Source organism: Meriones unguiculatus, chromosome 11 (genome assembly GCF_030254825.1).
Source record: "Meriones unguiculatus strain TT.TT164.6M chromosome 11, Bangor_MerUng_6.1, whole genome shotgun sequence".
NCBI lineage: Eukaryota > Metazoa > Chordata > Mammalia > Rodentia > Muridae > Meriones > Meriones unguiculatus.
The window spans coordinates 281,423-306,922 of record NC_083359.1 but is presented as its reverse complement, the minus strand read 5'-3'; the positions used below and the strand labels follow the sequence as shown (position 1 = coordinate 306,922).

General features: G+C 46.5%; 1 protein-coding gene across 4 annotated transcripts in view; it reads right to left on the bottom strand.

The window, feature by feature from the left end:
• Pitpnm3 (PITPNM family member 3) overlaps positions 1 to 25,500 on the bottom strand; it is an 84,742-nt gene that overhangs the window by 55,790 nt on the left and 3,452 nt on the right. For 3 of the 4 annotated variants that reach the window (XM_060363360.1, XM_060363358.1, XM_060363357.1), the window contains exons 2-4: positions 15,699 to 15,740; positions 13,323 to 13,418; positions 5,395 to 5,502 (exon numbers count right to left, since the gene is read on the bottom strand). In XM_060363360.1, the coding sequence (XP_060219343.1) occupies positions 5,395 to 5,502; positions 13,323 to 13,418; positions 15,699 to 15,740 (246 nt within the window). The remainder of the gene's footprint in view (positions 1 to 5,394; positions 5,503 to 13,322; positions 13,419 to 15,698; positions 15,741 to 25,500) is intronic. The other variant, XM_021641655.2, reaches the window with a different exon arrangement.

Below are 25,500 nucleotides of genomic sequence, written 5' to 3'. Positions count from 1 at the left end.
ATAAATATTGGCAAGAATATAACTGCTAAGATTTTTAAATAATATGGCACATTGAAAACCCGAAAGGATCAGCTGACAAACTGTTAGTGCTAGTACAAGATTTCAAAGAAGCAAAATTTCAAATAAACAGCTGTGGTGGTTAATTTTGATTGTCAATTTTATTGCACTACCAAAAGTCTAGGGCATTAGTGTGGCACAATTTTGCATCTGTAAGGGTCTCTGTGAAGGGTTTCTAAAGAGGGAGGAAGACCCACCTCAAATGTGGGCACCATCCCACTAACTGGAGTTCCAGACTGAACGAACAGGACAAAAGGAGAGGCTGGGAAGCCTTCACTCTGTGCACAAGTGTGAGGACCTGAGTTCAGACCCTCAGCAGTCACACAAACGTGGGTGGATCTGCAGGCTGCCTGTAATATCAGCTCCTGACAAGCTAGCTAGCCAGACTAGCCAAATGAGTAAACTCCAAGAGCCTCTGTCTCAATATACAAAGTAGAAAATGATTGGGGAAGATACCTAATGTCAAACTCTGGTCTCTTACACACAAGTGTGCATTCACTCATGTAAACATGCAACACACATGCACACATACCATACATATAGACACCTGTTTTTAAAAAAAGAAAGAAAGATGGAAAGGAAAAGAGAAAAAGTAAAGGAAGGGAAGGGGAGGGGAGGGGAGAGGAGGGAAGGGAAGGGAAGGGAAAGGAAAAGGAAAGGAAAAAGGAGAGGAAAAAGGAAAAGGAAAAAGGAAAAGGGAAAGGGGAAAAAAGAAAAGGGAAAGGGAAAGGAAAGGAAAGGAAAAAGCCAGCGGAGTTTAGGCATATTCTTTTTTCTTGTTCTGATTCAGGAAGACGATGCCCCTTTTTGGACAGATCGTACCCTGAGACAAAAGAACTCCTTCCTCCTTTAGGTTGCTTCCTGTCGGGTATTGAGCCACAGTCATGGTAAAAGAAAGAAACCAATTAGATCACAGGAAAAGAATTGCCTGCAGAATGTGTAAAGACTCCCTTATAAATAGAAACAAATAAATATTCCAATAAAAGATGGGGGGTGTATTTAAGAAAATTAGGCACTCTGGAGGCAGAGGCAAGCAGATCTCTATGAGTTCTCTGTGAGTTCAAGTCCAGCATGGCCTATAAAGTAAGTTCCAGGACAGCCAGGGCCACAAAAGAGACCTTGTTTCAAAACACACACAACAACCATAAGAAGAGAATTCAGAAAAGGTGCTGCGGAGTGAGTTCAGCAGCTGAGAGTGCACCCTGCTCTTAGAGCAGAGGACCTGAGTTTGGTTTGCAGAGCCATGTCAGGAAGCTTACAACCACCTATATCTCCAGCTCCAAGAGACCTGATGCCCTCTTCCAGCCTCTATGGGCAACGTGCTCATGCCCACACAGACATGCACAAGCACATGTAATCTTTTAAAACACTGACTCTTCAAGCACCCCTTTTAACAATGAAATATGTCAATGTCTGTCACTACAGAATGTTTATGCAAGTGATAGCGTGTCTATTATGCAATAGTACAGGTAAAAAGAATAGAATGAATCTGTTTCCCATAGGAAGAGCTCTCCAAGACCACTGTTAAGTTTTTTAAAAAGAGGTTTGCAATACTAATGTGTATTTTGAGCCATTGAACTATGCACACTAGAAAGCTGTGCAATAAGGTATGCGGTGGAAGGGACAGGAAAGGAACAGTTTTGGCTTTTTTTTATTGTTTGCTTTTCTTCCAACAAGAATGTATTCAAGAAAGAAGGTGATTGTGAATATTTGTACACTAACGTTCACAGCCACATTAATCACAAAAGGAAAAAAAAAGACGCAACCTGAATGTCCATCAACAGATGAATGGATAAACACAATGGATATATAGATAATGGAAAGTTATTCAGCCACAAAATGGAATAAGGTCCTGATTTGTGGTACAACATGGATGAATCTCAAAAACATTATGTTAATGAAAAAAGCCACACACAAAGGGGCAGAACATTGTATGATTCTGCTTTTGAGGGACCTGGCGAAGAAAGCCAGCTGCTACTTGTCAGGGGCTGAGGAGTGGGGACTGTGCTCAACTCAGCCAGTCAGTCTGAAACAAAGTTTCAAAGATGCATGGTAACAGCTGACAGCAATATGACTTAGTGCTACTGAGCTTGACACTTAACATACTTTATGTTATGTGGATTTTACTACAGCAAAAAAAAAAATACTAAGTAAAAATAGGACAAGTAATGGTCAAATAATAATTAAAGTACGCAGAGTTGATGCTGAAGAGTTTCTGTTTAGTGAAATACACATCACCCAATATGTGAATATGTAGCCAGGCCTACAGTGAAAAGTAATAACAGACAAAGGACAGAAGCAAAGACAGAAGTGCACTGAAGAGGACGACAAGAGCTACACAGAGAAGACCCAGGATCTTGGAATCCAGTGGTGGAGGCTAGAAGCTAAGTACAAACTGCTAACCCCAGATTTGACCCCAGTCTGTGGATAGTGAGGAGCTAAAGTGGATCCTTGAAGGGATGTGACAGCCATAAAGGAACATTCACACATATGCACACATACATACAATTACACAACATATATACATACAAACACACATACACACAAATGCAGACACACAAATTTACACAAAAACACACAAACATGTACATGTACAATACATACATCCATACAGAAATGCACACAACATAAAAACACACGCAAACACACATGTACACTTAAACACATATACGTATACACACACTCAGCACCATTCCTTTGAGGCAGCAGCAGAGAGTGAGAAAGAAAAGTCACACATGAGTAATTAACACCCAAGGCCTTGCCACGTATGGGTGTGGGGTCTAAATTTATACTACCCATGGGGAATAGAAAACGTGAACTGTAAATTTAGCATAAGAAATTTTAAGGTGAATGAAACCTTCCAGTTCAGAGAAAGAAAAGAGCAGTCAGACATGGTAGCACACACCTTTAATTCCAGCACTCAGGAGGCAGAGGCAGGAGGATCCCTATGAGTTTGAGCCAGCCTGGTCTACATAATGAGTCCCAGGAGAAGAAGGGCTACAGAGAGAGACCTTGTCAAAAGAAAGAAAGAAAAAGAAAGAAAGGAGAGAGGGGCAAATTCAGTCTCTCTGGAGACATGATCTAGAACATGAAGAACCCCACAGAATAAACAAGGTGAGCTAGATGTATTCACAACAAAGGAAAGAAGTGAATATAGCCCAGGAGCATGTGCACACAGGTGCACTCTCCCCAGAGTCAGCACCCTTGAGGGCTGGATGTTCAGATGATTGAGAAGTACCTGTGTGGCATGATAGAAATGGAGATGGACAGATGCAAATGGTAGTTCAAGCGGCAGAGGTAGGTCAGCTACATTCCAAAGCAGCAGAGCAGGAAGGGTCTTTGAGTCATCCAGACGGGATGCTACCAACAGACAGAGATCCTACAAGGTCTTAGCTGGAGGTAAGGTGACTGGCCAGGGCACACTGTGAAAGAGCTCCCTGGCATGAGGTGTGAGTTGAAGGGTAGAAAGCTTGAAGCAGGCAGGAGTGTCGGCCTGCTTAGACCATCAGTTCTGTTCCAGCAGGCACACTCAGAAGTCCTTCTGCCTGGAATTGTCCCCAGAGCCTCCTTCTTCAGCCCTTTGCTCAGCCTGCCTCACTGCACAGCTTCCTGACACTGCTGCAGGTCCCAAGGATAAAGATGCAGTCTGGTCTATCTTTGTTTCCCCTGCACCTAGCATAAGGCTACGCTCCTACAGAGGCTCCACAATTGATCTCTGAAGTGAAATTTTACATGTATATCCCTTGTGTTAAAGCAACTCATATTATGAATCCATAAGAAAGTGAGACTCTGAAAGTGGGAACCTGAAATGCAGCTGGCTTGCCCTTCTGAATACCCGTTTCATTTCCTGCTCCCTGTTCTGTAGGGAGCACGGTAGTGGGGGTGTGCGGGGCAATGGCACCAGCCCTTGCAGGCAGACCACTCACGCATTGCCCTGGCTTGACTGCGCACCACCACAAGGCTTTTGCTATGCTACAGCTATGCTTGTGCAAGACTGTCTACTCCATCATTACAACGAGCTGTGACTGAGCTCATTTCTGCAAGGATTATCTCATAATTCTCACACCCTTATTACTGCAGCTGAGGAGACCAAGGTTCAGGAGAGGGGCTGGGGTGCAACAGCACTGAGGCTCCTGTCCAGACCTTAGACTGTGAGGGCTCTGCCTGGCCCACAGACCTCCCTTCTGCTTCCTGACACCCTTCCCCCCACCACACCACCCTCACAGTTCACACTGCATCTCCCTCACCCCTGCTGAGCTCACACTGGGTCTGAGTCACGAAAGCTTCAGCAGACAGGTGGGGGTGGAAGTGAGGAGGGAAGGCCAACTTAGTGGTGAGTACAAACCTGGTTTTGTCTTTTTTGTAGCTACCAAGCATGGTTGGAGAGGAGGATCCAGAATATGTGACCCATTCTGGACTCCTGAGCTCTGGGGCGAAGTAAAGAGCAGGCTGAGGACCCATCTGTAAACATGTGGCTGAAGCACTGTCTCCCAAGACCACAAGCCAGGCCAGCAGGGCCCAGTCTTTAAATGTTCTCTAGACCATTGCCACTTTCAAAGAAGGATCCAATCTGCATCTGGCCTTAAAGCCAATTTAGAAATTTGTCCTAGACTAGAAGGACCTTAAATAAGACTCAGACACAGCTTCTCACAGCTTTTTCATTCATAAAATGAAAACAACAGTTTGAGCCTACCCATCTCTCAGAATGCATAGGTGGGATAAGCTCTGGCCCAAAGGTGAAGGGATATAAGATAAGAAAGGGAGTGGGTGCTGGATCAGGATGGCCATTCTCTTGGGCTGGGCCAATACCACCTTCCCTAGCTCCTGATGGGATAGCTTTGACCACTTAGCAACTCTGGCCCAGACTGAAACTATCTATGTCAAGAGGGAGAAAGGATGGGGGGGAATGAAATGTGTTTACTCCCAAAGGTTCATGTGCTGGGAGCTTAGTACCCAATGTAATAGCACTGGGAGACAGTGGGACCTCTTAAAGATGGAGCCTGGTAGGAAGTGATCAGGCTATGACTGCTTTGGGAAGGGATCTGTGCAGGTCTTGTGCATGGGTTAGTTCCTGGGAACCTATCTTATCTAAATGATCTAATCCATAGGCCTGGAACTCTATCAGTTTGACCTATATTGCCCTTAATTACCTATGCTCCTAAGTGCCACTCTATGAACAAAGGAAGTACCCTCTGAAGTGCCCTGGAGTTGTTTTGCCCCAGGCAGCCTCACAGGTACCCCCAAAGAGTTTCTGTAGATCCCAGGTCCAATGGGCAGCTCACTCCCACCCTGTAACACACAACTCACAGCCAGGCCTTGGGAGAGGCAGAGGCTCACCTTGATGCTCATCCAGCTTCCCCATGGTCTCAATCTGCTCCACCAGATCATTGGAGCTCCACTGGCTCATTCCAATAAGGATGGCATTCTTCCCTTCAGCCACCTCCTCTGCGGGAAGGTGAAAGATGAATGTTAGCAGAGAGGGCTGGGTATAGGTAGCCTGAACCAGAGCTGGTGTCTGAGGGAGTGCTCATTTCAATCATAAGTTGAAATAGACTTCAGCATTTTTTTTTTGCACTGCAAGAGATAGAACTCAGGGCTCTACACATGCCAGACAAGTGCTCTACCACTGAGCTATCCTCCACCCAAGACTGTAGCTTCAATAACAGGACTAAACTGTTGAGGAATTTGTCACTGCAATAAGGCCTTGATGCTTGTGACTCACCAGAGTCCTATGTGCTATAGCAAAAAAAGTGACAAGGAGACAGTCATCTACTCTTAACACTGAAACTAGCATTTCTTGGAAAGAAAGGACCAAAACCTCATTATTTGCCCATAGTTTTTCTTCAGGAATATGATTTACTTCTATGAACCTCCATTTTCCCATCAGTAAAATGAGACAGGCAATGTCCAACTCATATAGTTCTGGGAAGGACCAGATGAGATGCAGGGTGTCAGAGCCTTGATGCACAGAGGGTGCCTAGAGATAAGAGACACTGTGCTTATTTCTTCTCCTGACAAGTAATTCACCAGCAGGGCATAGGCTGGTCGTAGCTGGAGGGCTACAGGAGCAGCTCTGAGGAAGGGGTAGGGAAAGCCTTCTGGTTCTAAGCTTTGTGAGCTACATGGAGACCTTATCTTCCTTCTCAACTACAGGAACCTTTTGAGGCTTCCATTCCCTGCTCAACTCCCCCAGCCCTATCTCTGTCCTTAACACTTATTTTGGGAAGAACTAGTGGGGCCATAACCCCTGTCCATACTACACACAAGCCTCTGGGTCTCCTATCTCCAGAAACACACATATGACACAGTCTCTCATCCTGAGAAGGAATGTATCTACAGGAGCACACTTGTGGGAGTGGACATGCTTCTCAATGCCACCTTCCACCCCGAGATGAGCCTTCGTGGTGAACAGCTTTGTGCCTTCCTTTACTTCACAGACAGCAAGGGTGTGGGGGAGAGCCTCCAGGCTCAGGAAAATGAAGAATACAGGCTGATATCTGCCTCTCTGGCAGAGGGTTTCTCCAGCAACCAATATGGTGGACCAAAGGCTTTAGGAGCTGGCCAACATTCTGACTCACACCAGCACTCAGTAATCCAGATACTATTTCTGATGCCTCTTGCCTTATTGTGTTATTTGTTTGATTGATATAACAGTCCTTATGAAACTTTTACTAGTGAGATCAGTATAATTGATTTACAAATATTAATTCATAAGCCAGATGTGGTAGTGCCTGTCTGCAATCCTAGCACTCAAGTGGTGGAGGTAGCATTGGTTACAGACCGAGCCTGGATTACATAAGACTGTCTGTCAAACCACATAAAGCAAAAACAAAAAGGAAATTAATTATATTCCTATAAAAAGGGGCAAAAAAATGGGGCTAAGGATGGCTCTGTCAGTAAAGTCCTACTAGTCCTACTACACAAGCATGAAAGCCTGAGTTCAGATATCCAAAACCTACCAAAAAAAAAAAATGAATAGCAGCACATTCCTGCAGCCCCAGTGCTGAGAGTTCTGGGGAAGAGACAAGTGGGTTCTTGAAGCTTTTTACCCAGACAGCCTTGCTAAATTGAGTTTCAGGTAGAGTGAGAGACCCTGTCTCAAAAAATGAAGATGAAGAGTCATCAAAGAAGGTACCCAATGTCAGCCTCTGGCTTCCACATGCACACATATGCACAAATCCACAATACTGGGCAGAGCTCTGACCAGGTTCTAGTGCAGATTGTACAAGCTATGAGCTTTGTTTTTACATGCATGCCCCCTCCCACCAAACTGCTATTTCTGTTTTCTTGTCCCTTAAACAGCAATAAAATGTCTAGCTCTCTAACTCCTCTGGAATGCTGCCACAGGGACAATAGCATAATAAATTTGAAGGAACTACAGAAGCTAAAAACACTGTGCAAAAATATAAGGTGGCATTATCCTTGAGGAAGCAGAATCACAAAGAGGTTAAGCCAGGCATAGTGGCACATGCCTTAATTCAGTCTCTTGGCTTAGCTGATTACCAAGCAAGCAGGTTTTCTTTACGCATTCCAGCAATTATACTGCAGCAAACAAACTCCTAAGCATGCACTGTGTGTGTGAGATGTCACCTCGTCCCACAGGAAGCCAGCGATGTGAAAGGTACCATCATAAAGAACTCCAGTGTGGGAAGACCAGAGAGTGAGTGCCAAGTCTGGTACCAGGCAGGCAGCAGGTGCTCTGTACAAGCTACTTAGTGTTTCCTACAATGCAGGAAGTTCCATCCAAGGAATGTACGTAAGGCTGTCAGGGACCTGGGGTTCTGCCCAGGCTCCCTAGCTCTGAGCATGCTGGCTTCTGTTCTCTCTCTCTCTCTCTCTCTCTCTCTCTCTCTTCTCTTCTCTTCTCTTTAGTGTGTGTGTGTGCTCCCCACTCCCTCCTGCTTTCTTTCCTTCCGCTATCTCGAATCTCTCCTTGGTTTCTCCCTCTCCCTGTCACTCTCTGTTCTCCTCTCCTCCAAGCCACCCCTCCAAAGTCTCTTGCCTTTCCCTCCCTCTAGAATTCTGGCCTGTTTCCACTCTTCACATTTATCCTTCAGATCTTTACTCTGGAAACAATGGGTTCTCTCCCCTCTGAGGAACAGAGAAAAAACACAGGTGCAGACATGGCTATGGTATCTATGTCACATGGTGGATCTCCAGTCTTTCCCAAGCTAAGCTCCATGCTGAGCCTCTCTCTCCACCAGTACAACTCTGACCTTAACCTCAGCATGACTCTGCCCCTGGCCAAAGTCTGGGAGTGCCCTGTAAGCCCAGCCACCAGAGCTATCAGGTGCCTTTCTTCCTTCCCAGGGCTCAGGGACTCTCCAGCTCATGGGGCAGATTATTTGTCACGTTCTCTAGTTGGTTGTCCAACATCATCCTTATCAGGCGGGCTCACAAAGCCAGTCTTTCCAAGGACCTTTTCAAGAATGCTTGTTGTTTGATCCTCATCTTCTCCTTGCCCGAAAATAGAGCCTATCTCTTGGACTTCTCTCTACTAATTCTCTGTCACATTGCTGGTAGTCCCCACCCCACCCACCACCAGAAACGTCAAGGCATTCCCTCTCTCCTATACCCTAATATGGGATGAGAGCAGGGTATTAGAGACCCCTGTTGTTTGCATCTATGATAGCTCTTCTGTCCAGCAATCACCACTCTACTCCCCATGGCTTCCTCCCTCTTCACCCATGGGCTAAATGGCTACATCTCTATTGTCTTCTAGAGAACTCCAGCCGGAAGTTTGAGACGTGCCTGAACCCAGAAGGCAGCCAGTCACTGACACTACCATGAAGATCTCGGCCCTCAGACCACACATTTTCTTCTCCCCTCTTGTTCCAACTTAGAGTCTCTGAGAGTCCATGTGTTCACAGCAGAAGCCCAACCGAAAAGGGAAAACCTGATCTAAGCCCCTCATCAGCTATGAGACCTGACCTTGCCTTAGAGTCTTCTGTAAAATGGGGTTATTAATCCCAGCACCATCTTCCTCGCTGCTGTGAAAGGGAGGGAGCTACATCCATGAACGGACTCTGCCGCCCAGCGTCCAGTTCCACAGGCCACAGCCTCAAGTGAAGCAGAGACAGGGGGACTAGACTAGCTCTAAGCATAAAAAAAAAAAAGAACAGAGATGATGGATAAAGGACAGAAGGTTGGTGGCCTGTGATGGGGAGGGTGTCCCTTTGCAGGCTCTGTAAAGCCAAGCTGAGCTTAGTCATGTGTATTCATAGAAAGAGGGGTGTATATTTAGACACCATGGAGGAGAACCAAAAGAAACAGGTACCCATCTCAGTGAGGGGATGAATGTACCTGGACATCACAGGCCACAAAAACAGCAATTTCTAGAAAATTTTATTTTGATCTTGATGCCTTTCAACTTTCATTAGTTTGTATTATGTAAATTTAAATCTCCTAGTAAAAATTTGAGGGAAATTAATGAATTAATGAATAAATAAATAAATAAAATAGTGCGCTATTTTGACAACTGTAGATACTGCAAGACAGTAATTGCAAACCCATCACACCCAGTTTTCTCCTGTTGTTTTCACCCTCCTTCCTACTCTGAGAAACCATTGATCTGCTCCTGTCCCTGTGGGCTGCTTGGCATTTTCTAGAGTGTTTTGTCAGGGCAGTCACCCAGTGTGCTCTGCTTCAGTCAGACTTGTTTCCTGTCACAGTGACTTATTCTGATCTTGTCCACACTGTTGCATGCTTTAGCCATTCCTTTTTTCTGGACCAGACTCTGTTTATCCATTCACTCACTGGTTTTCATTTTGGGATGTTTTCAGGTTGCAGCTAAAATAAATTAAACTGGCATAACATTTCCCTTAACTTGTATAAACACCCAGCAGAAAAGGACTGGTGCTCAAGCCCAGGCCACTGTGCGTGCTCAGGGCCTCGACACTGATCTGCACTCCCACCCTTTTTCAGTAGCTGCCCTCAGTTTTCTGAAATTGTCCATTTCTCCCAAGAATAGTTTGAAAGGACCCATTCTTCCACATTCCAGCCAGCTGTTTTAACAAACCATTCTGTTAGGTACATAGTGGTATCGTTAAACAATTCATTATATTTATATTTGTTTATCTTGTATGCATATGGAGGAGGGGTATTCTTGTAGCACAAAACACATGTGGAGGTCAGAGGGCAACTCTCAGGAGTTGATTCTCTCCTTCCACCACATTAGTTCCCAGGATCAAACTCAGGTCATCAAGCTTGGCAACAAGTACCTTTCCCTGATGAGTCATCTCACCAACCCATATTTACAGCTTTTTGTTTGTTTGTTTTTATAATGTTTGCATATGAAGACCAAAGGAAATCCTCAGCATCATGCTCAGGAACACGTCCACTTCCTTGAGACACAGTCTTTCCCTAGCCCAGAGCTCATCAATTAGATGAGGTAGGCTGGCCAGTGAGCACTGAGGATTCTTTTTCCAGTCTACCCAGTTCTGGGATTACAACAATGCCTAGTGTCTTTATGTGAGTGCTGGGATTGAACTCAGATCCCTGGGTTTGCAAGGCAAACACTCTCCTATCTGAGCCTCCCTTCCAGCCCTCTTTGCAATTTGATTTGCCTTTGCTTGATGACCGATTGTTCGTGTGCTTGCCTGCCATTCAAACATCCTTTACAGTGACGTATCTACTGCTTTGGGTTGTTTTCATAGAAATTCTCAATGTATTTTATCTGTTTGTGCATTTTCCTCCTTTCCACCTTTATCCAAGCCATAGCTCCATGAAGATGGAAACAGAATGGGATCTGTCTTCAATCTCTACACTGAGGATGGAGCCTAACACTGGTTGAACAAATACTCAATAAATACTTGTGAAAGAAGAGATACACGAGGTAGAATTATACTCCCTGATCTGCTACATTCTGTGGCCCTAAATGAACCCCATACCTGATTTTCTCACATTGTAAAATGGGCTGGGCTGGGAAGGCAGCTTTGCTAGTAAAGCACTTGCTGTGTGAACATAAAGACTTGGTTTAATTCCCAACAACCAAATAAAATGCTGGGTCATTTGTACTTCCAGAGCTGGAGAGGTAGAGACACGTTGGTTTCTGGGTCTCTTTGGCTAGCCTGGTTTGTGTGCCTAACTTGTGTGCCCCAGGCCAATGAAAGACCCTGTCTCCAAAATCAAGGTGGATAGAACCTGAGGATTGACATTCTAGGTTGACTTCTATTGTTCATACACACACACAGACACACAAGATCTTGAGGGGCATCCCACCTCTTATATGATCTGTGTTTGAGGCTACACCCTGAGAGAGAGTCTAGGATCCTGCTAGAATGGAGGGGTGAGGAGGAGATGACAAGGCAAAGGGAGGGAGGAACAGACATCTCCACCATGGAGACAGGGCAACACATGGCAAGGCCAAATTCACAGAGACTGGGGAGAGGAGAACAGACACAGCTGAGGGATGCTGAGAGAGACAATGGTCCCAGGGATGGCAGCAGGGAGGTTTTCAGCTGCTCACTGGAGGGACTTGACTGGGGGCCACCCACAGATGCTTGCCTTCTGCAGCAATGTCATCATAGCAGCTAGGGACACACAGACCTGATGAACTGCAAAATAGTGAAACAAAACTCTTCCGCCTATCAAAATATTGAAGCATGTTGTCATACTGTGGGCTAGTTGCTATGGAGAAATGCAGCCCTGGAAACTACTCCAATCAGACACCAAAGGAAGATGGAAAATGAGCCCCTAGGCTGGTTTAGGGACAGCACTGGGGAGAGGCTTCTCTGATAGCCAAGGATGTGGAAAGCTTGAGTGGGGACAGTCCCATGGCATCCAGCCAGGCTTCCTAGAAGTCCCTGAACCCCAATATTTTGGAAATATTCTCCAGCTGGGGACATACAGAGCTGATAGGGAAACTCAGACCCCAAAATGGAGAATGGCCTTCCTGAATCCAAAGTGAAGATCATGTTCAGAGCAGTCCCTGCTGTCCTGTTCTAGGTCTACAAGCTGTCCAGCACCATTTGTCTGTCCTCAAGATCATGTTTACCAGACATTTCAAGCCAGCCCCATTTCAAATAAGTCAACACCCTAACCTTAGAGATGTCCCAGAGTGGAACCCACAAGGCTAAAAAGCACTGGGACCCTCTTAAGCCAGGGTCAGGCTAGCAGCCTAGCTCAGCACAGCTACTCTTTCTTCCCTCATAATTCCAGGTTGACTCACCTCCCATCCCTGCATCTGCCTGGTATAATCACCCCTTGGCTCCCGTGTTCTCCCTACCTGAAATGCAGCTCTTGAAGTCCCGCTGGCTACCATCTGGATGGCCGCTATCTGCCACAGCTCCCCTGAGTATCACTGGCAGCTCTCTCCATATCTCTGAGGCCTGTCTTAGAAGCCACGTAGGTACTATACGCATCCCAGACCAATCTTGTCTATTAGTCCTTTTCCCTGGTACAACCCCGCCACCACCATCACTGCATTGGCCTTCCTTCAGAGCCCCAAATATTTGTCCGTCTTTCCTAGTTCTGAGCCACTATGCCTGCTGTCACATCTGTCTGGAAGGATCTTTCTTCCCCTCACCTGACAAGCTCCTATTTCTTGGCTCTGCAGAAAGGACATCCAACCACATCAAAGTGCCCTGGGTGCGTTCCCTCGTCAGCTGGTATTTTCTACTAGATGACATCACTCCCACCAGGAACTGTGTTTCCTTTTGTATCATCATCTGATGTTTGCCTCTCAAGATAGGCTATATGCTTATAAGAGCAGCAAACAGACCAATTGTATCTCATGGTATCCTGAGCACCTGGAAAACATTAGGGGCTTTAAAAATATTCCAAAGAGCTGGGCGAGGTAGCACACACCTGTAATCACAGCACTTAGGGAGGCAGAGGCAGGCAGATCTCTGTGAATTTGAGGCCAGCCTGGTCTACAAGGCAAGTCCAGGACAGCCACGGATACAAAGAAAAGCCCTGTCTGGAAAAAAACAAAAAACAAAAAAACAAAAAACAAAACAAGCAAACAAAGCAAACAAAAAGTTCCAAAGACTGAGCAGGTCAGTACTGGGCCCCTATTTTCACCAATCGTCTAAGTATAGAACATGAAACTGCAAGTGTGAGCAGAGAAGGCTCTCATCCTTAGCACGGACCCACTTTTTAGGATTTCTAGAAGTGTGAGCAGAGAAGGCTCTCATCCTTAGCACGGACCCACTTTTTAGGATTTCTAGAAGTGTGAGTAGAGAAGGCTCTCATCCTTAGCATGGACCCACTTTTTAGGATTTCTACAATGATTTCCCAGTGATGTGGAAACGGAGTTCACTTACCTCTAGCATCAAAGAATTCATCATCTGAACTCTCCACCGAATCACTGAGGACACTCCGAAGGTGCCAGGAGGCACCACCGCCCGGGGAAGGACCACCTACCAAAGAGAACATGTGAGAGGGTGCCCCAACACAATGCGGCCAGTGCTGAGCCCCTCGAACAAAGGCTACATTCTCTACACCTGTGTTCTCCCCCTCTGTAGCCTCAGACCACGCTAAGCCCTCTCACCAGTGTTTTCATTTTCATCCAAAAGCTCTCCCTGAGGAAGCTCCACAGGGAAAGAGCTGGGGGAAGCTAAGAGACTTATCAATCAGCAGAAGTTGAGCTGTGGTAAGAAATTATATCAGCTGTTTATAGCAACAGTGATTCACCTCCCCTTTGTGGGTCAGATGAGGCTCTTTTCATCATGCTTGCTCCAAGGGACCACCATCTTATGATGTCACCATCTCAAAATGAGATGTCAAGGTCCAGAGAAGCAAGGAAACAGAAAATCATGCCCAGTTTTAAACTCTTCTGCCCAGAAATGGCATGCTCTGTTTCCATTCCATTGGCCAAGGCAAGTCATTGGGAATGCCAGACATCCTGATGACCACCAGAGATGTCAGCCCCACACAGCACATGCAGGCCATAACGGCAGGACTCAGCGCTACACACATCCAAGTAAAGAGGGACGTGATTGAGGATGTGCCCTGTCTCTGCCACTAGCAATCTGAAAGCCATTCCCTTTCCATCCCAGGCTCAGTTTTCCACCAAAGACGATCATTCTCCAGATGAATGGATAAGAAGTTGTGTATTCAGTGACTGAGTCTCAAGAAGCTCAGAAATGGCAACAGCTACTACATTAGTCTCCTCAGAGAGCAGCATGCAGGGCTAAGGGCCCTCCAGAGCAGGCAGGAAACATGGACACCGAGAGTGGTCCCTTACAACAAACTCTGCCCCAACTTACTTTGTGCCCTGAGGCCAAAGAGAGGTAGACCAAGAACACAGCCAGTACCCACACCTGTTTTCTAGTCCTCCCTACTCGGCACTTTGGGAGCAGCATGCATGTTGAGTCTGCTGCATACACACTCCAAGGTGTGTGAGATGCAAGAGATTGCAGGTAGATTGCAATCTTATTATAGAATGAAATCCATGGAAGTAGTAGAAGAAAATCAACCTGGTAATTTTCTCAGGGAAGTTCTCAAAGACAGAAGTGTAAATTGATCATCATAGTATTTCAGTGATACTCATACTGCAAGAAAAAAACCAGTGTTATCTGCAGGAGATGAGCTACACACATCCACATACAGCCGTATGAGAGAATTCCCAGCAACTGTTGAAAGGATGAACACTTTAGGCATTGACATAGAAAGATGTCCATGGAGAATGATTAGCAGATATACACACAAGAAAGTTCTAGAACATTTTTAACTTTGTTTTGATATACCTGCATACTGAGGGATATATGTGGCATGTTGGTTCAGAGCTCAGGCCTTGTCTCTTAGAAGCTGTGTGATGTCAGGTGAGTTGCCTCTCCTCTCTGCGCCTCAGTTTCCTCTCTATACTGTGGAGCTAGCCCATGCCAGCCTTATGAGTGAGCTTATTGCAAAGATTAAACAAAATGCTTGAGAAACTTAGCATCATGTCTTGCAAAGATAAAGTGTTTAGAACAGTAATTATTACATAAATATTCTTCCAGAGGTGTTAAAATGTTTGGGAGGACACACATCAAGATGCCATTTATAAACATTATCTCTATGGAGTGGAATTTGATAAGAGGCAGAGGAAAGAGGAAACTCAGCTTTGATACTGCGTACATAATTTGATATGACTACTGAGATTTTTGTCTAATTTGTCAGTCTAAGATGTACCTTCCCACATTAACATCTTTGGAACTGGGTGATGACCACCCAGTGATGGTATACTATGGGCAAAGTAGCATCCTTCTCCTTGCTGATATGTAAAATAAGGCTGCATCCTGCAGTCAGCGCATGTTCAGTGAAAAAGAGCAAAATCACTATGTATGTGGGGCATGAGGCTTTGGCCATCAGACTCTCACATCCTTTCCCCACAGAGAGCTAGGCACTAGCATCAACAATGTTCCATCTGTATGATGAGAAACCTGATAGAGGATCCCCCATGGGAAAAAAATTAACTCTGAATCTTTAGGAATCCATCTGGCATACAGTAGGTACCAAGAACTGTGAGAGGTAGTCACTTCCCCAGCCTCAGGCAGGGAGCACCTTACAAAGCGCTCTGAGGAGAACCTGCTATGGCCCCAGTTTACCACCCCCCCACCAACCTGCAGGATGCTAGCACTGCCCCCACTCTGTACATGAACAGTTTCTGGAGAGGGCAGCTCTCCTGCCCTGCCCAGCACAAACTCCCAAACACATACCCAGGTTATGCTCTATGGTTTGCAGCCAAGAGAGAGAACATTCTGAAACACAAAAGGGCAGAGGTCACAGGAAGCACCAGTGTGGAATCACCTCTAGACGCAAAGGTGTCTGTCCCATACTATCAATGGAGCCCCTTGAAATTTCAACAGGACAGGGGTGCTCAGTTCCCCTCCCCTCGAGGCCTGGGTTTCCTGAAGGTCTGGATATAGGTGTACCATGACTGACTTTCTACCATGGATACGAGACTATTTTCCAAATGGATGGAAGTTTTGAGCTAGTGCAATAAGGCAACTTTTTAAAATGGAAAATACAGATTGAAAAAACAAGAAAGAAACCTGTGTTTATCTTGAGGTCATATGATCATCTATACAGAAAGCCAAAACTCTACAGAAAGGAAACCAACTGAGTATAATATGACACCAGGAACCAAGATTCATACACAAAACACACTATACACTGATAACAAACAGCTAGGATTTGATATATACCTAAATATTTTTGTGATATAGTAAATATTATTGTATTTATCTTCAAATATATGCATAGAGTTTTGTGACTCTAAGACTCAACCAATGGGGCTAGAGAGAAGCAGCAGAATTTAAAAACACATACTGCTCTTGCAAAGGGTGTAACTTCTATTCCTATATCAGGAGGCTCCCAACTGCTTATAACTTCAGCTCAGAGTGTATCTGACTCCTTTGCCCTGCAAAGATCCTTTATTCATGTGCACAGACACATATACATGGAAATAAAAATAAATCTGGAAAAATTAAGAATTTAAAAGTCATTTAGATTTGTCTGAAACTTACTTTAATGTAATTAATACAGTTTTCTCAAGAAACAGATGTCAGTTATTAAAATTATCATACAGCCTATATGAATACATGTCATATATTGATATATAAACATGCATGGCTCTGTCACCCCACCTTGCTCATCAAAAGCACTTGGCTCATGCTAGCTTTCCGTGTGAACCAACCTGGCAGCTCCCTTCTCCTGTAGCTCACAGCAACTCTCCTCTCTGATGAGTCCTTCACTTCCTCTGTGTTCAAAGCTTCTTTGAATTTGTTTCCAATTGCACGTTGACTTATTTATGATTAGCCTACTTGCATTCAAACTGCATGCCTGAACCTTTTTAATGTGTACTGTGCATTTGCTTAAAGAAGACACCAGGTCTTTCTTCTCTACCACTGGGTGTCTACCTAAAACAACCTCTGTAAAGGTGACAAGAGACTCCAGCTATATATGTATAATATAAAAAGAACCTGTAGCCTGGTATGATAGAACACCTTTAATCTCAGTACTCAGAGGTAGACAGATATATCTGCCAGTTCTGAGCTAGCTTGGTGTATACAGTGAATTCCATGCCAGCCAGAGATACATAGTGATATCCTGTCTTTAAAAAATAATTAAAAAATAAGCCAGGCAGTGGTAGCACATGCCTTTAATTCCATCACTGAGGAGGCAGAGTCAGGTGGGTCTCTGAGTTCGAGGCCAGCCTGGTCTACAGAGGGAGTTCTAGGACAGCCAAGGCTACACAGGAGACCCTGTCTCAAAACAAAACAAAACAAAACAAAAATAGATAGACAGACAGACAGACAGACAGACAGACAGATAGACTTATAACAGTAGATATGCTAAGAGGCAGCTGTCAAGGCCAGTAAGATAGCTCAGGAGGTTAGAGTGATTGCCATCAAGTTTGACGACCACGTTTGGTCTTGGACCCCACACAATTGAAGAAAATCAATTCCTTGAATGTTGTGGCAAACAACTGCTTACACACAGACATGTGCATGTATGTATGTGCATGCACATAAATAAATAAATAAATAGATAAATAAATAAATAAATAAATAGATAAATAAATAAATGTGAACACACACATATGTACATATTTTACATATATTAAAAAGAAGCAACTTGTTTCCGGATGAGAGAGAGCAGTTTGTTGATGAACCCTCCAATAAGCTGATTTCTAACAAATGGCAAAGATCATATTTCAAAAAAAAGACCAGCCAAGGATGTTGTCTGAGGGGGAGACTGCTTGGGAAAGTTATCAGGCAAGCTGGAAACTGAATGAAGAGAAAGACCAGACACATGAAGTGTGTGTGTGTGGGCTCGTGTGCGTGTGTGTTCCTTGAGGGGCATGAACTCCCCACTCTGCCTTCCTAGGATTATTCCTACATTATAGGAAATCAGTTGCCAGGCACTGGTAAAAGCTCTGCACAGAGCTTAGAACATGGGCTTTTGAGTGACATTCACTCAATTCTCTAAGATTCAAAGCAAATTAGCCTCCTCTCTGAGCCTCGGTTTTCTTCATCTCTAAAGTGGGCTCATGAGCCTTACCTCAACATTATAATGTTTAAATTTAAGACAAGCCACCAGAGTTTCTAGACCACTGCCTGGAGGGGGCCTTTGTCATCAATAGAACCAAGTTTTGACTCAGGGAAATACCCAAGAAGTGTCTAGCTGCTGCCAGGGAACTCCCTCAGGCTTATGGCTGCCAAGGTTCAGCTTGTCTCTGCCTGAGAACCACAATTACCTAAACCCCCAAATCAGCATCAAGGCTCCTGGGCCCACAGGAGGGGGCCTAATCCCTATTCTGCCTCCAGCCCCATCAGCCTCCTACCCCAGGCCCAGCATAGTCTCCAAGACCATGCAACAGGCCAGATTTTTCCTGCATCGGCTCAGATCACGGACTCCATCTAGTCTCCACATCTATCATGGACAGAAAGGCAGACATACAACCAGATAGGAGCTTTCTGACCTGTCCTAAGGACCTTCAGTCAGGCCTGTCTAAGGACCAAGGCTCAGCTTTAAGGAATCACTGCCCTGTACTTAGGAGCCCTGTCCAGAGTGGAAGCCACCGCACAGGAAGGAGGCAGAAGTTTAGGCCAATGCTTCCTGAGCCAGACCTTAGGCCAGATGGTGCCTGGGGGGAGGAGAGGAGAACAGAGAGGAACTGGAGCCATCCTGGCTTTTGTGGGTTCTGGTCAGGGCTCATCCATGCTCTGCCCTGCTTGGAGCAGAGGGCAAGGAGCTTGGTCCTTGGGCCAGATCCCATATAAACAGGCCAGGCAAGGTCACACAGGGGTGACCCTCACCCCAAGGAGAGACCCAAGCTGAGCCTCAAAGGAAGAAAAAGCAGGGCTGACCAGGCTGTCAGGGTAGGGCCATGGAATGACATGGACACAGTGACACCCATTTCCAGGCAAAGAAGACATAGAAGTCCCTGTCCCAAAGTTAGTAACTCAGAAAGTCAGAATAAGGGAAGGACCATGGACATTTGCTGCGAGCTATGACTGTTAGGTATCCAGGAACACTCATGATTCCTAGATCCCAAGATAAAGCAAGTGCCTCTGAGCATGGCCTGGGTGTACAGCCCTAGGCCTGTCTATACCAACACCTGCCTGGCTGGCAGTGACTTTTGCCCCACCACATCTGAAACTGTCCTGGTGGCACTGGAACCCCAGTGAGTCAACAGAGAAGGCAGTACGGAGCTGAGGTCATAGCCTTTAGACACCCACCGCCATGCACATCATGCTCTATAAGCCAGTGTTACGTCTAACTTGTAGCCATCAGTGTGGTCGAAATGACCAGGCCTGGGAACACACACACACACACACACACACACACACATCACTGATCCTCTGATCCTCATGACAGCCTTAAGGCCTCAGAGTCAGCAGTCAGCATATGGAGTATGGCCTCCAGAAGGCTCCACAGACAGACAGGTGACTAACTCCAAGAAAGCTGCCTCCTTACCACTGATTCTGCTTCCATTCCCTCCTCTTCCTCTCCCTCTTCCTTCTCCTCCTCCCCCTCTTCCCCCTCACCTTCTTCCCCCAATTCCTCCTCCTCCTCCTCCTCCTCCTCCTCCTCCTCCTCCTCCTCCTCCTCCTCCTCCTCCTCCTCCTCCTCCTCCTCCTCTTCCTTCTCCTCCCTCCAGGGAACCTGCCCACTTCCATTGACCTGGTTCCCAGCTTAGCTATTTCCCAATCATTCTGCTTCTCAGTTTTGCCTCTGTAAAACAGAGATAATGGCTGTACTTACATCACAGGCAATAAAGAGGGTAAATAAGTGAATATTTTGAGGAAAGTTCAGCACAGTACCCAGTCTCCATTGCTGCCATAACAGGGCTTATTAAGGGGCTGTCAAGATGGCTCAGTGAGTAAAGGCGCTTACTGTGAGAGCCTGATGACCCTTGTTTGATCCCCAGAACCTACATTGTGGAATGAGAGAACCAGAACTTGCAAGTAGTCCTCTGATTTCTCCCTCCCTCTCTCTCCCTCTCTCTCCCTCTCTCTCTCTTTCTCTCTCTGTCTATCCCTCTCTCTATCTCTTTCTCACACACACAGGCACACACTCATACACACACACTTGCACACACACACGTACAATAAATAAAGTGAAAAATAAATAGTAAGTAAAGGAGCATGTTAAATGGAAATAAGCCATGATTATTCAAGGGCTTTTCTCTGCTTATTTCTTAAGCGGAAACTTCTAAGCATAGGCCACTCTCCTGGGGCCCCTGGAATGGGAGCTGCTTCTCTTTTCTCCTCCTCTCATTCCATTTGCTCCCAGCCCATCCTCCCACCATCTGGTCCCAGGCAGAACCTTTCATGCTTCTCTCACTTCCTCCGGGCCTTTGCTGGGGCCTCCATTTTCCAACCCATTCCTGCTATAAGAAGGGGAAGCTTCCCTGCTCTCAGGCCAGCTTGGTGCCTGATTCCTCACCAGTGTTCCACCACAGCCAATGTCTGCATCTCTGTCATCCTGCCCTCTGGAGCATGGGTTCCCCCTAAGCAGACGGCTAACAGGAGCCCTCTCTAGGCCTTAGTCTCTCCCTGCACAGGGCTGTGTGGAAAGAATTCTCTCAGGGCTCCACATGTAACAGCGCTGAAAGGACCTAAGGAAGGTTGTTCTCTGGAGAGCCCCTTTTGTGGGTCAGGGCAAGAATGGAGACCAGCCAGTCCAGGGTCAACCAACTCATGCTTGGCCTTGAAGGGGCTGTGTGGTCACCCAGGGAGGGATGAGAGGCCAGGAGAAGCTGCTTTCAGAAAAGCATTATTGAAGGAAACCAGTGCTGGTCGGGGGTTGGTTGCTATAGAAACAGTCCTAACTATCTCCTAAAAATGCTAGATGTGCCACTGATGAGCTGTGTGCTGATCTCTTTCAGGGGACTGTCAGGAACCCCAAGGAGTCTGTCTGCTATGGTACCCAGCCCCAGGAGTCAACATCCTAAAGGACCCAAGGAGGGATCCTTTTTCAGGACAACCAACAAGGCCAAGCCCATGGGGCTCACACTCAAGGGCTGGGGATAATTCTTTAAGATACAGGATCATCCTGACAGCAACTAGGGTCCATTAACCAACCACAGCCTAAATCTTGACCTCAACCATGTCTTAAATCTTAGACTCAACCATTAGTGTAGGCTAACCTCAAACTAGACCATGAGTATGACCACACCCCCAGGTTTAATCCAGTCACACAAGTGGCAAGCATAGGTACAGGAGAAACCCAGATCTGGCAATACACAACTCAGTCTAGACCTAGAGCCACATAAAATAATTTGTAAGTATATCCAACCTGTGGCCCACAGACCACAAGTGGCCAAGGAGAGCTATAAGTGTCTAAAACAAAATTGTAAATATATTTACTCTATTAGGAGATTTTTATTTTATTACTCCATTGTACAAACCTCAAGCATTACCTTTGTAGGTGACAACACCATGCCACAATGTCATAGGGTTGGACATGCCTAAAGAATCTTTTTGTAGCACACTGTAGATGCTGCATTGCATTTTATACACTGCAGGGGTTTCTGTGACCTGTCGCTTTTCCACATTGCAGAGATGTCCTTGCAGGAGGGCTTAGGATCCCTAAAGTTCAGGAGGAAAGGTAAGGGTGGGTTCAATGTGGGGCTAGGACCTTGGCCTCCATCTCTGGCCTACTTGGCCAAACTGGTTGCTTTGGGGATGATGTGCTTTTGAAGACCTGCTGATATCTTATAAATATGCCATTTAAATACCCCTTAATTACCTTATTTAGGAGATAATTAGTGATTAATAGCTTTTGCTATCTATTGTACTTTCATTTTCTCTGCCAATTAGGCTCCCAACAGTTCTGAAATCTTTGGAACAATTTCCCAGAGGCCCAGATGTCCCCTCTATGTCCCACCAGACTCTTGCTCCAGAAGGCAGAAGCTGTCTCCCCTACCCTGTAGGAAATTCTCCAGAGCACTTGCCACCACACCTACTTGTGGGAAGACATGGGGCAGCCCAGAGTGTTAAGACAGAAGGTGGAATTCTCCCTAATCATCCCAAGACCCCTTTATAAAGACCAGAAAATAAGAATTTAACATCTATGCATCAGCCAGTGAGCAAGGAAGCCAGGGCAGAGCCAGAGGCTCTTTGTAGGATGTTGTACCTTCTTGCAGGGACCACCACTTCAGTGAGCAGCTTGGTTAGGGCATCAAAGGCTCCCATGGCAGGAGGCAAACAGCAGGAGAGGACAGTTGCCTGTCACATCCCAGCAACAGCCAGTGTGACTTCACATGGACACCCCATTCTACCTGCAGCTCCCAGATTGTAAAGATGGACCTCAAGGTGATCTCTGCCTTCAGGTCCCTCCATTTGGAGCCAAGTCACAGGGCCAGGAATTGCCAGTGTTTCAGGGAAGCCCCAAAGGCACTGCCCCAGATTATACTACACAAGAAGAAAACAAAACACAGCAAAGGATAAACACATTCCCCACACCAGGCCCTAATAGGAGGCTCAAAATAGCTCCCTATGCTGCTAGGAGTGACTACAGAATTGCTTAGCTCAGACCAGGCTCATGAGGGGAAGCCACAGCAGAGACAAAGGGAGTTCTTATCCAAGAGGATGACACCTGGGACCAATCTGGAACAATCCAGGAAAGGTCAAATGTGTGACCAATGTATGCATGAAGACAGGTGGCTAAAACATGCTTAGAGCCTTCCAGCTTCCAGTCCACCTTGAGCTATGGTCACAGAGAGTCTGTAGATCCAAGTCTGTCCCTGAGGAGGGCAAGAGGGCAGTGTCACACTCTGTAAATACGCAGAGCCGAACAAACACAGTGTCAGCAACAGCCGGCTCAGGAGAAGCCTCTCCATCCACCAGAACTCAGTGCCCCTCCCAGACAGAGCCCAGTGTGTTTCTATTTTTGCTTTCAACCCTTGTTTGGCATCCTCAGCCAACAGACGGACTACTTCTCCTCCCTCCAGAATAATGGGTCACGGGGAGATGGCACACCTCCTCACTGGCCTCGCCCGCCCCAATACACCTAGCCAAGGCCAACCTGACACCAGGAGACCACCCTATCAGCTTCCCACAGAAAGCTACATGAGCCAACTTCTCACTACCCCCCCCCACACACACACCGGTGCCTCAAATGCACCTATACTGTGAAGCACTCCAGCACAGACAGCCCCACCCTGCCACCAAACACACCTCAACAGCCTCAAATGAATGGTGATTGCTATATTGGCCCAATACCTGCCCCACCTGGGGTACACTGGAGGAAGCAGGCCAGCTGACTGGGCTCCCCTGCAGGGACCTAGTGCCCACCCAGAAACAAAACAAGCAGGAGGCCCCTATCACACACATGTGTACCCCAGTTCGGGGTTGTGGCCACACAGCTGTGCAGACCTCCGCAGGCACACGTGGGACCTTGGAGGTGGCATTTACCTCCGGAGTGACTCACTAAGGCTCCCATTCCTTGGGAAAGGGGGTGCAATTTAGCATTTTCTTTCTCTTTAGAAAACAAGAATTTTAAAGAGCGAGTAGAGAGATTTGAGGGAGTGGGTGGGGAGCTCAGATCTCATTTGATTTCCAAACTTATTTGCTATGCATTCTCTCCTACCCCCCTTCCACCTCCAAACCTCTCCCTAAGGGGGGCCCTGGCCACCCCCTTCCACGAGGCTCTGGTGACAAGGTAGAATCAGAGACCCCTATAAGGCTTAGGCTGTGCTCCCCAGGGATCCTCAATCCTCAGCTCTCCCAAATCCCATGCACATGAGGTGAGATGGGAGAGGCGAGGCCCTTTTCTAGAACAGCAAAGATAGATAGACCCCAGGGAGAGGGCAGGTAGGGAAGAAAGAGCTCAGCTAAAGCCGTGCAGGACTTCCAGCCCCTCCTGAACGGATGCTCTTCTGCCCTTCTTACAGATGCAAAAGTCAAGTCTCAGAGGGGGCAGTTCAAGGTCAACCCATGCCAGGCCAAACAATACAGTGTTAGATGCTTCCAAGTCCAAGGGGCATCTAGAACCAGACACTCAATCTGTTTGGGATTCAGATTTCCCCATCTACAAAACAGGAGCAACACTGGTTGTGCATCTATCCCCACCCGTACTCCTTCTAACCTCCAGCCCCACTTCTGCAAAGAGATGCTATCAGGCCATCAGAAGGGGAATAATGCTAAGGACTTCCATAAAAAGGAGCCAGTTGCAAACTCCTAGTCCTGTCCTCCCTTTCACAAGCTGGCATCTCAGAGCATTCCTGGGAAGTGGCTGGTTCTTTCTCAGAAGCCTCAAATTCCCAAAGCCTTGGTTTGCCCTTGATTCTGGGGCCCTTTGCCTGTTTGGACTCTGCGCCCCACTATAAATTCTTAAATTAGATTTATTCATGCTTTTTTATGTGTAAGTGTTTGGCTTACGTGTGTGTGTGTGTGTGTGTGTGTGTGTGTGTGTGCCCATGGGGGTTAGGAGAGAGCATCAGATCCCCTGGAACTGGAGTTACATATGTTGGTGAATCCCCATGTTGGTGCTGGGAATTGAACTTGGCTCCATTTCAAGAGCAACAAATGCTCTTAACCACTGAGCTATCTCTTTAGCCTCCCTTTATGAATTTTTAACAAGTGAACTAGAAGTCTCCAAACTTCTTCTATGAACTACCATAGTTTGTTGCGATGCACTCTATCTATCAACTGCAGACACAGCCCCAGAAAACACTGGAGAGGATATCAAGCCATCTTAGTATGTCTCCACTGCTCTCTTTCCAACACAGACCAAGGAACAGAGGCCTCCAGTGAGAGGGAGAACCTCCAGGCCCAGGGTCACATACTGGAGCCAGGAAGGGTCTCAAACTTTGGCCTGTGTGCCAGCCACATTTTCCCACAACAACCTAGGTGCTGCCCGGCTGCAGCAAGTCCAGGAAGGCTTCCTAAAGGCAGGGTTTGAGGAAGTCCTGGAGTCTGACATTGCAAAGGGAGACTGCAGTCTCCTTGCAGAGGTGATAGACTTCCCAAGATACACAGGGACATTATCCTGGTTTCATAGGCCTAGGAGTTTCTCAGATGTGCCTTCATTCTCCCACAGCCATCTTCCCAAAGTTCAGTGAGTCCCAGCCCTGGTCCTTCCCCAAAATTCTGGTTGTTTCCTCTCTCGGGCCCCTGGGCCCTGGGCCCTGCCAAAGGGAGCAGGTGTGTGAGCACATACCCACCCCCTAGACTCATGTCTGCTATTTCCTTTTCCTGTGACGCTGAGCACACACCCAGGCCTCAGTGTCCCCTTGTTAATCAGTGCTTTGAACCTGGGTATCTGAAAACAAGCTCCCCTGCCCAACCCCCAACCTCAAACTGGAAATTTTTACTGTTGTTGGTGACTAGGCTTGCTGTCCTCCAGCAGCTCCTCCTCTTAGGAGCAGAGGCCAACACCTGGAAATAGCATAAACTGGTTCCTCAAGCCTGGAATGCCCGCCCAGCCCTGTGGCATGGGCTCTGGGCTCTCCAAACATTCCTGCCCTTCTTCTAGAGCTTCACAAACTCTATTGGCTCCTGCTGT